Raw genomic sequence first — 12,133 nt, 5'->3', positions numbered from 1 at the left:
GGAGGGGGCGTCGGTGGTAGGAGGAGCTGGGGGCTCCGGTGGGGGCGGGGCCTCGGTCGGGGCGGGGCCTCGGTCATGGGGGCGGATCGCCGGTCGGGGGCGGGGCCTCACTGGCGGCGGGGCCTCGGTCAGAAGCGACGGGGTAGGGGGCGGGCCGTGAGGGACGGGGGCGACCAGGTGCTGGCCGATCCTTTGAGGAAACGCCGGTTTCTGGGCGCCTTAGGGGCGGCCTCGACTGATCCAGGCAGAAGGGTGGGAAACCCCGTACATCTCCACGCAGCCTCGCCCATATAAAAGTCTTCCGGGGTCTTCCTAGCAGATTGTCGGGACCTCCCGGATAGATGTGGATGGAATAACAAACTCATGACCATAAACTGCTGTGCTTTCCGATCTATTGGCTCTTATTAGAATTAGATGGGTGATTGAAAATCTCTTATATTTGTCACTGCTCAGATAGTATGATAATGCTGTAAGGAAGAGTTTTTCAAACTACTGTGACCCATTAGTAGTTTGTGGACTCAATTTACTGTGTGGTGACTAGCATAAAAACACACGATAACAACAAAGTAGGATAGGGGTGGGAAGGAAGAGAACAAAATTATGCATCCCGCATAGTAAGGGTAAATATTGTTCTGTGACTTTTGTTTCGCAGATAGATTATGTACCCTTTAAAACCCTCTTAGAAAATGCACCCTTAACCTCTTTAATCCAGCATCTGCCGCATAATGCCAGTGAGAGCATATTTATCGGTATTGAAAATCGCTTCCTTAACTGCAGAAATTTCTTTCCAAACCTCCACAAATATTTTTCCTGGCCTTATGTTTCTAAGATAAATTATTTGTCTAAGTAGCCTCTTTGAATGTTCTTGATGCTTTATGGAACGCTTTTAAGATGTGAACTTTTCTTCCAGTTTGTCCGAGCAAGACCTTGAGCTATGTTATCCACTTCAATTACCATTCATCTGCCAGGAACACATGACAGGTTTTTAATAAATAAGTTTTTGAACCAGCTTCCAAGAATAGTGTATTTAACAGGTTAGCTGCTGAAACTAAAAACTTCAGTGGCTTAACACAAGAGAAAATTCTTGCTCATGTAACAGTTGAACGCAGGTATCGTTAATTCCTACATATATTGATTCAGAAACCCAGGCTCCTTCCGTCCCTTAGAGCAGAGGTGAACAAATGTTTTCTGTAAAGGACTAACTAGTAAATGATTTAGGTTTTGTGGGCCATGGGGTCTCTGTGGCAACTATTTAACCCTTTCATGCCCGGCAGTACATATTGCGACCATGAATTTTTTTAGCCTCGGGGGTTTATTGGAAATCTGCTGTACCACTGACAGTGCATGCTGCCACAAGGCAGGGGCCTTTATGACTGTTTGAAAGCAAGAAACGAGTATGTGTCACAAACTACTGTTTTACAGGGTATTGTATGAGATGTCTGAATTTTTGGTAGGAAAAATAGAAATTTTGAAAATTTTTGTTACACATCTGTACCAATAGACCCCAGTGGAGACTCTGGGGTCTAATTAGTGGTACTTCATATGTACCACAAAACACTTAGGATAGGCTTGTGGGAGAGGGGCAAGAAAAAAAAAATCTATACTACCTACCAAAAATTCAGACACAATGATTCAGCATGCTTCCATTAATGAAAACATATGGTATCAACAAAAAAATCAAAGCAAAAAATTGTTGGGTCACCAAAGGGTTAATTCTGCCTCTGCAGTTACAGTGCCATAGACAAGACTTAACATGAATGGGCATGGCTGTGTTCGAATGAAACTTTATTTACAAAAACAGGCAGCCTGCTAGATTTGACTTGCAAGATGTAGTTTGCCAACTTCTGCAAAAAGAAGGCACATCTACGCCTTAAACACAGGGACCCAGTAATGATATACAGTATTTTTTTCCCATATGATTGGCAAGAATGAGGGTCCATCCAGGTAAAAGGGGAGACTGGCAAATGTAGTCCCTAGCTGGACATGGCACTTCTCAAAAACCCTACAAGACTGAACATGAGGGGAAGAGGGTTGGGGTTATAGCTGTCTCTAGCACAAACTATATTCCCCTTAATTTGGGTTTCTTTTTCCAATTAGCACATTAATTTATCCTTGTAATAATTGTATAAGATTATTACATGTTATATAATGGTTTGAAGAACTTTCTGGTGCAGTGGTTAAACCGGTCAACTGCTAACCAGAAGGTCGGCGGTTTGAACCCACTGGCCATTCTGCTGGAGAGAGATGTGACAGTCTGCTTCTGTAAAGATTTACAAACTTGGAAACCCTACGGGGCAGTTCTACTCTGTCCTATGGGGAACCCTGGTAGTGTAATAGTTAAGTGCTACAGCTGCTAACCAAAAGGTCGGCAATTTGAATCCACCATGTGCCACCAGGCACTCCTTAGAAACTCTATGGGGCAGTTCTACTCTGTCCTGTAGGGTTGCTGACTTGGAATCGACCTGATGGCAATGGGTTTGGTTTTTTGGTTTATGAATCAGAATCAACTCAACAGTAGTGCGTTTAGTTTTGGATGTAGTGATTTATGTTTTTTTTTTTTTTTTAATAAAAGACACTTTTCAAACAAAATCTTAGGAAACCCGCTATACACAAAACAGCAAAGTGCAAGTGCTTTGGAACTGAAGCAAGGGAGGGGGTTTCCCAGAATGCTCTCAGCCTAGCCCCACCCTTGACAGAAATAATGGCCATAGGGAACTTCTCGGGGAACAGGAAATCACAGTGTGAAAACCAGTGCAATAGCATTAAGATTGTGATGATAATGCAGAGTCCATAAACTCATGGAAATAACCATTTCCAAATCTATTCTGTAAATTATTTTAAATTACTTGAAATTTAATCCCTTCCAAATTCTTTGCCAACCCTTCTCTTAAAGGTTGTAAGTACGTTACAATCTCTCTTGGATACCACCATTTATGAAACTATTAAAGAAATTCACTATAAAAAGGGAATTTGTCTCATTCTTTTCCCTATCTGCTTTTCCTACTTGATTCAAGTTCAAGGTATTTTGATTCTTTGGTTTCCTTTTGAAAAGTTGAAGATACTAAGCTACTCTTAGTGTCTTTATACCCACCATTGTTTCAAAAAGCTAAAGGATGTTCTACTATTAAATAAGCACTGAACTTCCTGTTGTTTTACTTTTTTTTGCTCCGAAATAATTTTCTTCAGGATTCCAGATCTATAAAGAACAACATCTTTCAAGTTGACACATGGTGGCACTATTCTTAAATGGAACAGGAAAAAAAGAGAGAAATAACCCACTAAATTTTCCCCAGAATCAGTTTTATCATTTAAAAAAAAAGAAAGAAAATGTTCATCTCAACAAAGACGATCAGCAAGGAGAGGGGTTGAAGCCTTCCAGGAATCTGTGTGGTGAATCATTATTGTGTGATTGCATTAACCAGCAACTATTTATTGAGCACCTGCTGTGTGCAGTCTGAGATAGCTGGCACAAAGGGCTTTTAATCTAATAGGGAAGACAAAACCTAAACAATCTTAATACCTGACACAGGGATATTCCTTCAGTTTATAAAAGAAAAGAATTGATGTGAAGACAGAAACAAAACTCATTTGTAAATAACGCACAAGGCAGCGCATCTACATTAGCGAATGTAGGGGTATATGTTTATTCATTTATTCACCAGATATTCATGAAGTGACTACTAAATGCCAAGCACAGGGCTAGGCACTGGAGATACACCCCTGAAGGAGACAGGTATGGTCCCTGCTGTCACGAAGTCAGAAGGTTAGAGTAGTGGTTAGACCACCAGCAGCAGCAGCATCGCCGTGGAACTTGTTAGAAGGGCAAATTCTCAGGCCCATCTTTAATTAAGGGTGCGGCCCTGCAATCTGTGTAATAGCTAGCCCACCAGGTGATTTTTTTTTAACAATTTATTTTTTGTTGTTCTTGTTGAGAATATACATAGCAGAACATACACCAATTCAACAATTTCTACATGTTCAATTCAGTGACATTGATAACATTCTTCGAGTTGTGCAACCATTCTTACTCTCCTTTTCTGAGTTGTTCCTCCCCCATTAACATGAACTCACTGCTCCCTAAGTTTCCTATCTAATTTTAAGTTGCTATTGTCAGTTGGAAGCCCTGGTGGCATAGTGGTTAAGATCTATGGCTGCTAACCAAAATGTCAGCAGTTCAAGTCCACCAGGTGCTCCTTGTAAACCCTATGGGCAGTTCTACTCTGTTCGACTCAATGGCAATGAATTTGGTTTTTTTTGGTTATCAATTTGATCCCATATAGACAGTTCTTAAAAAAGCATAATGCTCAAGGCAGACATTCTTTACAAGATAAACTATTGATTTTTGATGTGCCAGTAAGGTTTGAGAACTACTAGTTTAGAGGCAGGAGTCCCTAGATGGTGCAAATGGTTAAGTCCTCAGCTGCTAGAGTCCACTCAGAGGTGCCTTGGAAGAAAAGTTTGGTGATCTACTTCTGAAAAATCAGCCACTGAAAACCTTTTGGAGCACAGTTCCACTCTGACACCCATGGAGTCACCATGAGTTGGAGTTGACTCCATGGCAACTGGTTTGGTTTTGTTTTCATTTAGAGGAAGGAAAATTTCAGTGTGTGCTGCAGTTTCATGGAGGAGGAATTTGAACAGGACCCTTACATTTGGAGGTGAAGGTGAAGGAGAGGTCTTTGTAGCTGTGGAAAAATCCTGCACACTTAATCAGGGACAATATTCTAGCAATGTCGGTATTTCCTTCTCCACATCTCCTGCATCTCTCCTTGCTACTGCCTTAGTTCAGGGCTTCTTTACCTACTGTCCTGTTGAGTACATCATTCTAACTCTCCTCCCTGTCTGAATTCCCACCTCTCTCCAACCCATCGTCCACACTGCAGCAACAGTGATCTTTCTAAAGCACACATATGACCATGTTACTCTCCTGGTAAAAAATTCTCAGTGGCCTTTGTGCTACTCCCTCTGCCAGGATGTCCTTCCCCACCCTATTCTTCAGATTCCAACTCATAGTGACCCTGTAAAAGAGAACTGCCCCGTAGGGTTTCCAAGGAGTGGCTGGTGGATTCAAACTGCTGACCCTTGGGTTAGCAGTCCAGCTCTTAACTACAGCACCACCAAGGATCCTTCTCCAAACTAGCTGCTAATTATTTTCAAGATGCAGCTCAAGGATTGTTTCTTTGGAGCTGGAGCCTTTCCTGACTTCACAAGGTAGCGATGACCTCGTTGCCCGCTTTGTACCTTATCCAGACTTCTATTATAGCACCTCTTTCAGTAGTTTGCACATACTTGTTTTCCATGTCCGTCTCACTCTAGTAGACTATGAACTTCTTGAAAGCAAAAACCTATTCATTTAAAGACTTTATTGTGGTACCCTATTCATTTTTGTATCCCAGGCTGTATACATGGTAAACCAAAACCATTGCCGTTGAGTTGATTCCAACTCATAGCGACCCTATAGGACAGAGTAGAATTGCCCCATATGGTTTCCAGGGACCAGCTGGTGGAATGGAACTGCCAACCTTTTGCTTTGCAACCGTAGCTTTTAACCACTGCCATCACCAGGGCTCCCTACACGTGGTAGGAGGAAAATAAATGTTTGTTGAACAAAGTGCGAGCCTCTAAAGTTGTAGTTCTCAAACTTTGCCGGCACATGAAAGAGGACAAGTTAGGGTCAATTAAGAGAGTAAGATCAGTTTGCTGGGTGGAAAGTTCGTGTAATAGAGAGGAGGAGCTATATATGGAAAGATAGTTTTAAATCAGATTATGAAGAATTTAAGGTTAACCTGCAAGTCTGAAAGGAAAGATGCTATCATAAGTGGAGCCCTTTTAAACATTTTGGTGTAAGAAAACACCATGGTATTGTAGCACAGCAAAAGTATGGTACTAAGTCATATATAAGATTATACGGGAATATCATAAAATTTCCCACCCCATTTCAAATTAAAGGAAAAGAGAATAAGAAATAAAATGAAATGACTTTTCAGTTCTTTGTAATTTTCTGTAAGATTTTAATTGACTTGTCACATCTTATCCAAGGTGATTTTGTGATACTATAAAAGAAAAATTAAACATTCAACACATATTAAAAACCTGCTTCATATGAATTTAGCTTTAGACAAAGAAAATATTACAGGTCTTTTCACTACTATTTTAGAATATTATACAGCAAAGAAAAGCAGAGAGAGCAAGTTTGGGTACTTTTCACTCATCAGGTTTTAATTATAACCATATGTTTGTTTTAATTCCTCTTTCTTGCCATTGAAAAGGGCCATCCTAAGAACTAATTCAGCAGAACCGGGATCAAGGATTACTCAAGGCGAAGCTGGGTTTCCCTGAACTATTTTGGACAGAGCAGATATTCAACTCATTTAAACCCAAGACTAACCCAGAAAAGCTAAGTTTGGTCCAAATTCTTCTCCAGAGCTGGGAAAGAACGCAGAGGACTCTATTCTGAAACAATTGTGCTTCAAAGGCATTGCCTAGAAAGAAACATAACTATGTCCAGGAAGTTCAGATGCAGATTATGTGGTCAATCCTTTACCTAAAGAAGAAAAAAGACACAAAACAAAACCCACACCTGCGACAGCACATGAGCAACTGATGGTCAATAAATACCATTTGCTGACTTACTACTTTTTTATATTTTCATGTTACATTCTTCCTTTATGGAGTCATAGCTAGTTTTGAGCAAATAAAGCTATTCAATTTTTTAGAGACTTAGAATTGTTTCTAGTCTTCTCTATTCTTGTCAGACATCAGGTGTGATAGCTGCAGCTCTGGCCCAGATCAAGCAAACAAAGTTCTAAAAATTAAAAACAACTTTGTTATTATTACAAACGCATTACATGCTTAATATAAAAAAAAGTAGTAAATAAGCTAAGGAAAAACAAAGGGAGGGTGGGGCAACGATCTCATCACAATTATTGTACGTCCTACCAGACCTTTTAAAAAAAAATGATATATACTGTTTTGTAACTTGTATCTCCCAACATATAGCCGTAACATCTTCCCACATTAACATTATAAAATTATTTTAAAATAGCATTTCGATGTACATACCACAAAATACACAACTTCCGAATGTTGGGCATTTTGGTTAGGTCTACCTTATTCACCGTTATAAATAACTTTAGGAGGTACATTCTTGAGGCTACAGTAATTTCCTTAATTCTTTCCCAGCGTTACAGCAGAATATGAGGGTGCCCCTTTTACTACATGTAAAAATTTGGGCTTTAACATTACAAAAAAATCCCTGTTTGATGGGCGAAAATGCTATGTTACTGCATTAATTTGCACCCCCTCGGTTATCTGCGAGTCACAGAGGTTCTGAAAGGGGTGTTTTGGGGAAGGTAACGCCGGCTCCGCCACCTCCCTCGGGCGGACAGTAGGCAAACTGACGCAAAACAAGGGCAGCGGGCCTAGCCTGGCTCCGACGTGGCGCGAGCGTGCGTGCGTGCGTGTGCGTGGGCGCACGCCAGCGTCATCGGCGGGGACGGCGGCTGCGCGGCCGGAAGCGAGGCTTGGTGCAGGTATCGGTCGCCCGTCCACCACCAAATCGAGTCGGGGGGTTAAACCGAGCGAGGAGAGGCAGATGACCAGGGCCTGGTGTCTTTTCCTCTTCCGCCCTTTTTTGCGCGCGCGCGTCGGGGGGTGGTGGGGGGAGGGCGCTTGAGAGGCGGTACAGGAAGTGGTCACACCCTTTCACTCTCCGCCCCTGGCATTCGGGGGTCCTAACTTGTCCTTCCACAGGTGACGCAATTAAAGTTGTTTATAGTGGTGGGGAGACCCCCTTCCCCCCCCACCCCCGCAGTCTTAAGCCCGTGTTTCCCAACGCTCAGGCTAGAGTTCTTTGTCCTTGGAGGCCTTTTGGAAGGGCTAGTTATTCCTAATTTTGAAGATCACTAAAGACCACTTAGGCCTTCCTCAAAGAATAGGCACTGAAATGTGTTTTCTGTGCCACTGACACCAGAGATGCTATTTAAAAGCAGATCTCAGTAGTCACTGAGAAAGGATCCTTCCTGAAGTCAGCATCAGCTTGTTGTTGTTAGGTGCCATCGAGTCGCTTTCGACTCATAGAAACCCTGTGTACAGCAGAACTGTACTTAAACAACCTATAAAGGGAGTTAAGTCCAAACAGGTGGTTTCCGAAGAAAATATAACTTAAAATTATGTGGCATTATTTTCCGAGTTAATTAACAGCTCAAGACAAGCACCTAAAGACCACGTTCCAGCTTGTTGCTCAGGCTGTTTTAAGCACTAGTGAGTAGCTCCTCGATGTTTTGTGGTCTGTTACAGGAATGTGTTTCTGATGGTCTGAATTTCAGTCATGTCATACTACTTGCAAAATTTCCTAAAAATTACAAGCCATCGTCTTCTGTATTCAAGATTATGCCTGCAGTTAAGAAGTAAAAGGTTTTTCGGAACTGTACCAACATCCAGTTTGCGAAGGCGGGTTGTCATTACAGGCATTGGCTTGGTGACTCCTCTTGGCGTTGGAACTCAACTGGTATGGGATCGTCTTATCCGAGGAGAGAGTGGAATTGTTTCACTGGTTGGTGAAGAGTATAAGAGGATTCCTTGCAGTGTTGCTGCTTATGTGCCAAGAGGTTGTGATGAAGGTCAGTTCAATGAACAGAACTTTGTGTCCAAATCAGATACCAAGTCCATGTCTTCTCCCACCATCATGGCCATTGGTGCTGCAGAGTTAGCGCTGAAAGATTCAGGCTGGTATCCTCAGTCAGAAGCTGATCAAGCGGCTACTGGTGTTTCAATTGGCCTGGGAATGGTTCCTCTTGAAGTTGTTTCGGAAACTGCTTTGATGTTTCAGACAAAAGGCTACAATAAAGTCAGCCCATTCTTTGTCCCTAAGATTCTGGTCAATATGGCAGCAGGCCAGGTCAGCATTCGGTATAAGCTCAAGGGCCCCAATCATGCCGTATCCACAGCCTGTACCACAGGAGCTCATGCTGTGGGAGATTCTTTTAGATTTATAGCCCATGGTGATGCTGATGTGATGGTGGCTGGAGGTGCAGATTCTTGCATCAGCCTTTTATCTCTTGCTGGGTTTTCCAGAGCCCGGGCTCTGAGCACAAACTCTGATCCTAAGTTAGCATGTCGACCATTTCATCCAAAGAGAGATGGTTTTGTGATGGGAGAAGGTGCAGCTGTGCTCGTGCTGGAAGAACATGAACATGCTGTTCAAAGAGGGGCTCGAATTTATGCAGAAATTTTGGGCTATGGACTCTCAGGTGATGCCAGTCACATAACCGCCCCGGATCCTGAAGGAGATGGTGCCTTAAGGTAAAGATTGGTTGTTTCCTTCAAAGTAATACTTCAAATAAACCCATTGCCGTCGAGTCGATTCCAACTCATAGCGACCCTGTAGGACAGAGTAGGACTGCCCCATAGGGTTTCCAAGGATTGGCTGGTGGATGTGAACTGCTGACCTTTAGGTTAGCAGCCAAATGCTTAACCACTGTGCCGCCATCTTTATTGGAGTTCCAAAACAGGGAAAATTGTCTTATCTGGCTTTCTTGGTGTACAGTAGCTCTCTTGTTTTTCCATTTTAGACTAAACAAAGTGTTTCTGAATTCTTTGCTTTAACATGTTTGGAATAGTTGAAAACACACTTGAACATCCTTACAAACATTGGATTTTAGTCGGGGCTAATAAAGTTGTGGAGAAGACCATGTGTGTCTTTGCCAAGTTTTCATGCATCCATTTGTGCTTAAGAAGCCTGTCAGAGTGCTCCCTTCCCCTTCCTCCTCTTAGACCTTCATCAGACTTGGACAGTAAAGTCAGCCCTTTCTTTTTAAACTGTTCTCTCCCATCTCAGTATAGGGTTTTGCTCTTACTAAATCAGAACTTGTCAACCTTTCATGTGGATACACATCACCTAGAGCTCTTGTTAAAATGCAGATTATGACTTGCTAGTTCCAGGGTGGTGCCGGAGATTCTGCATTTCTAACAGGATGCTGATGCTGCTGTTCCAAGGACCACATATTGAGAAGCAAGTTAAGATTTGTAGTGAGTTCTGTTCAAAACAAAAATAAAAGAATCCATGATAATATGTTAGCTAACTAATAGGTTAGCCTTCTCAGGTCATATTACATTGTAACTGGTTAAATAAACCAGGAGTCAGCAGATTTTTTCTGTAAAGGGATAAATAGTAAATATTTTCAGCTTTATGGGCCACAGGGTCTCTGGAGCAACTAATCTGACTTTGTAGCACAAAAGCATCCATAAACAATAAGTAAGTGAATGGGCGTGGCTGTGTTCCCATGAAGCTACCCAACAGGCAGCTGGCCCAGCAGTGGCTTACCAACCCCTGAATTATCTTTCTCCTGCCGAGTGGCTCTTGAGTTCGAACCTCCGACATTTTGCTTGACAGCTGAGCGCTAAACCACTGTGCCACCAGGGCGCCTCCCTGAATTATACTTTTGAGTTTTAGTGAATAATTGCTGGTGCTGGAAATGTCAAGCATAGTAACCAGCAAGTTGAAGAAATAGTTATGTTTGGGGAACCTTTTAGCACATTTCAAATTATACACTGAGCTGCTTCTTAGAAAATCTATGCAGCCTGGAGATCAGGCATTAAAAATTCAGGTCTTAATATCCATAAGGTTTTCTGAGTTTCTTTCAGAGAGATTTTTTGGTTTTGAGGTTTTTTATTGTGTGTGTGTGTGTGTGTGTGTGTGTGTGTGTGTGTTTTATTTTGGGGGGCGTGGTTTTGTACATCTTCATTTTAGAATTCTTACAGCCATTAGTAAAGAGAATTTTGAAAGGTTATTTGAAACACTGAAATAATAGTGTAAAAGCTTTAAGATTATTGGAGAAAATACTGAGTTTTACGTTTAAATATGAAAGAAAAATTAAAACTTATAAATTGTTTCCCACATTTAAATCATTTACCCTGCTTTCAAGGGGGAAAAAATTCCTGGAAGGAAAATTATTCTAGGCTTGAGTCAACATAGCTTTTTCCTTCAGGAAAAATGCCAGTTTAAATAAATGGAGGTATTTCTGATCAGAGTTTATAACATCCACGTGCTTGTGTATTTATTTCATGGTGATGAATCAGTTCAAAGCATTGGGTGTGACTCTTGCAGTTGGCATACAAAGCCACATGACAGTCCAAGATGGGGCTCTGTTACTAGAGCAAAGGATTCTTTTCATCCAGTGTACTTGGAGACCTGTCTGTGATAAGCCATACTGATAAAGAAGCCCCTGTTAAAAGTAAGCTTAGTTCTGATAAATTCAATTTCTCTTCTTATTTTACTAGATGCATGGCTGCTGCTGTAAAAGATGCAAGTATACAACCTGAGGAGATATCCTATGTCAATGCACATGCTACTTCCACGCCATTGGGAGATGCTGCTGAAAACAAAGCTATAAAACGTCTTTTCAGAGACCATGCATATGCCCTTGCGGTTTCTTCAACTAAAGGGGCCACTGGACATCTGCTGGGGGCTGCAGGAGCAGTTGAGGCAGCTTTTACTGCGCTGGCTTGTTATTATCGAAAACTACCACCAACTTTAAACCTGGATTGTACAGAACCAGAATTTGATCTCAATTATGTTCCACTAAAGACACAGGAATGGAACAGTGAGAAAAGATGTATTGGACTTACCAATTCCTTTGGTTTTGGTGGTACGAATGCAATCCTTTGTATTGCTGGCATGTAGAACAACTCATTTGTAATTAATCATTTATTTTTTAATGTCAATCAATAAAATATTTTAGGTGAAGAAATAACATGTGTTTATATAAATACATATACTTATATATCAATGCCCAGATATACTATCTGTGTCAGGGTTTCTCAACCTCGACGCTGTTCACATTTTGGGCTAGTTCATTCTTTGTTGAGGGGTAGGGAGACGGGACTGTTCTGTGCTTTGTAAGATATTTAGCAGCATCCCTGGCCTCTACCCATTAGATTCCAGTAACACATCTCCAGTTGAGACAATAAAAAGTGTTTCTAGACTTTGAAAAATATCCCCTTCGGGGCAAACACACCCCCAGGTGTGAACCACTGATGTATGTTTTACTAGCACTGTAGGTCACACAGGAGTCCCTGAGTAGCGCCAATGGTGAAGCTGTCAACCACTAGCCAAAATGTTGGCAGTTCAAAC

The 12,133-nt window shown here is 41.7% G+C and overlaps 1 protein-coding gene across 1 annotated transcript; it reads left to right on the top strand.

Moving 5' to 3' along the window:
• The first annotated feature begins 7,485 nt into the window (after nt 1-7,485).
• OXSM (3-oxoacyl-ACP synthase, mitochondrial) lies at nt 7,486-11,720 on the top strand. The gene is made up of 3 exons (XM_004377371.2): nt 7,486-7,532; nt 8,299-9,303; nt 11,281-11,720. Exons 2-3 carry the CDS (start codon nt 8,330-8,332, stop codon nt 11,681-11,683), a joined length of 1,377 nt encoding a protein of 458 aa, XP_004377428.1. The 5' UTR covers nt 7,486-7,532; nt 8,299-8,329; the 3' UTR covers nt 11,684-11,720.
• The last annotated feature ends 413 nt before the right edge of the window (nt 11,721-12,133 follow it).

The sequence above is a fragment of the Trichechus manatus genome, unplaced genomic scaffold (assembly GCF_000243295.1).
Source record: "Trichechus manatus latirostris isolate Lorelei unplaced genomic scaffold, TriManLat1.0 scaffold00049, whole genome shotgun sequence".
Classification (NCBI taxonomy): Eukaryota; Metazoa; Chordata; class Mammalia; order Sirenia; family Trichechidae; genus Trichechus; species Trichechus manatus.
This window is presented reverse-complemented; position numbering and strand designations above follow the sequence as displayed.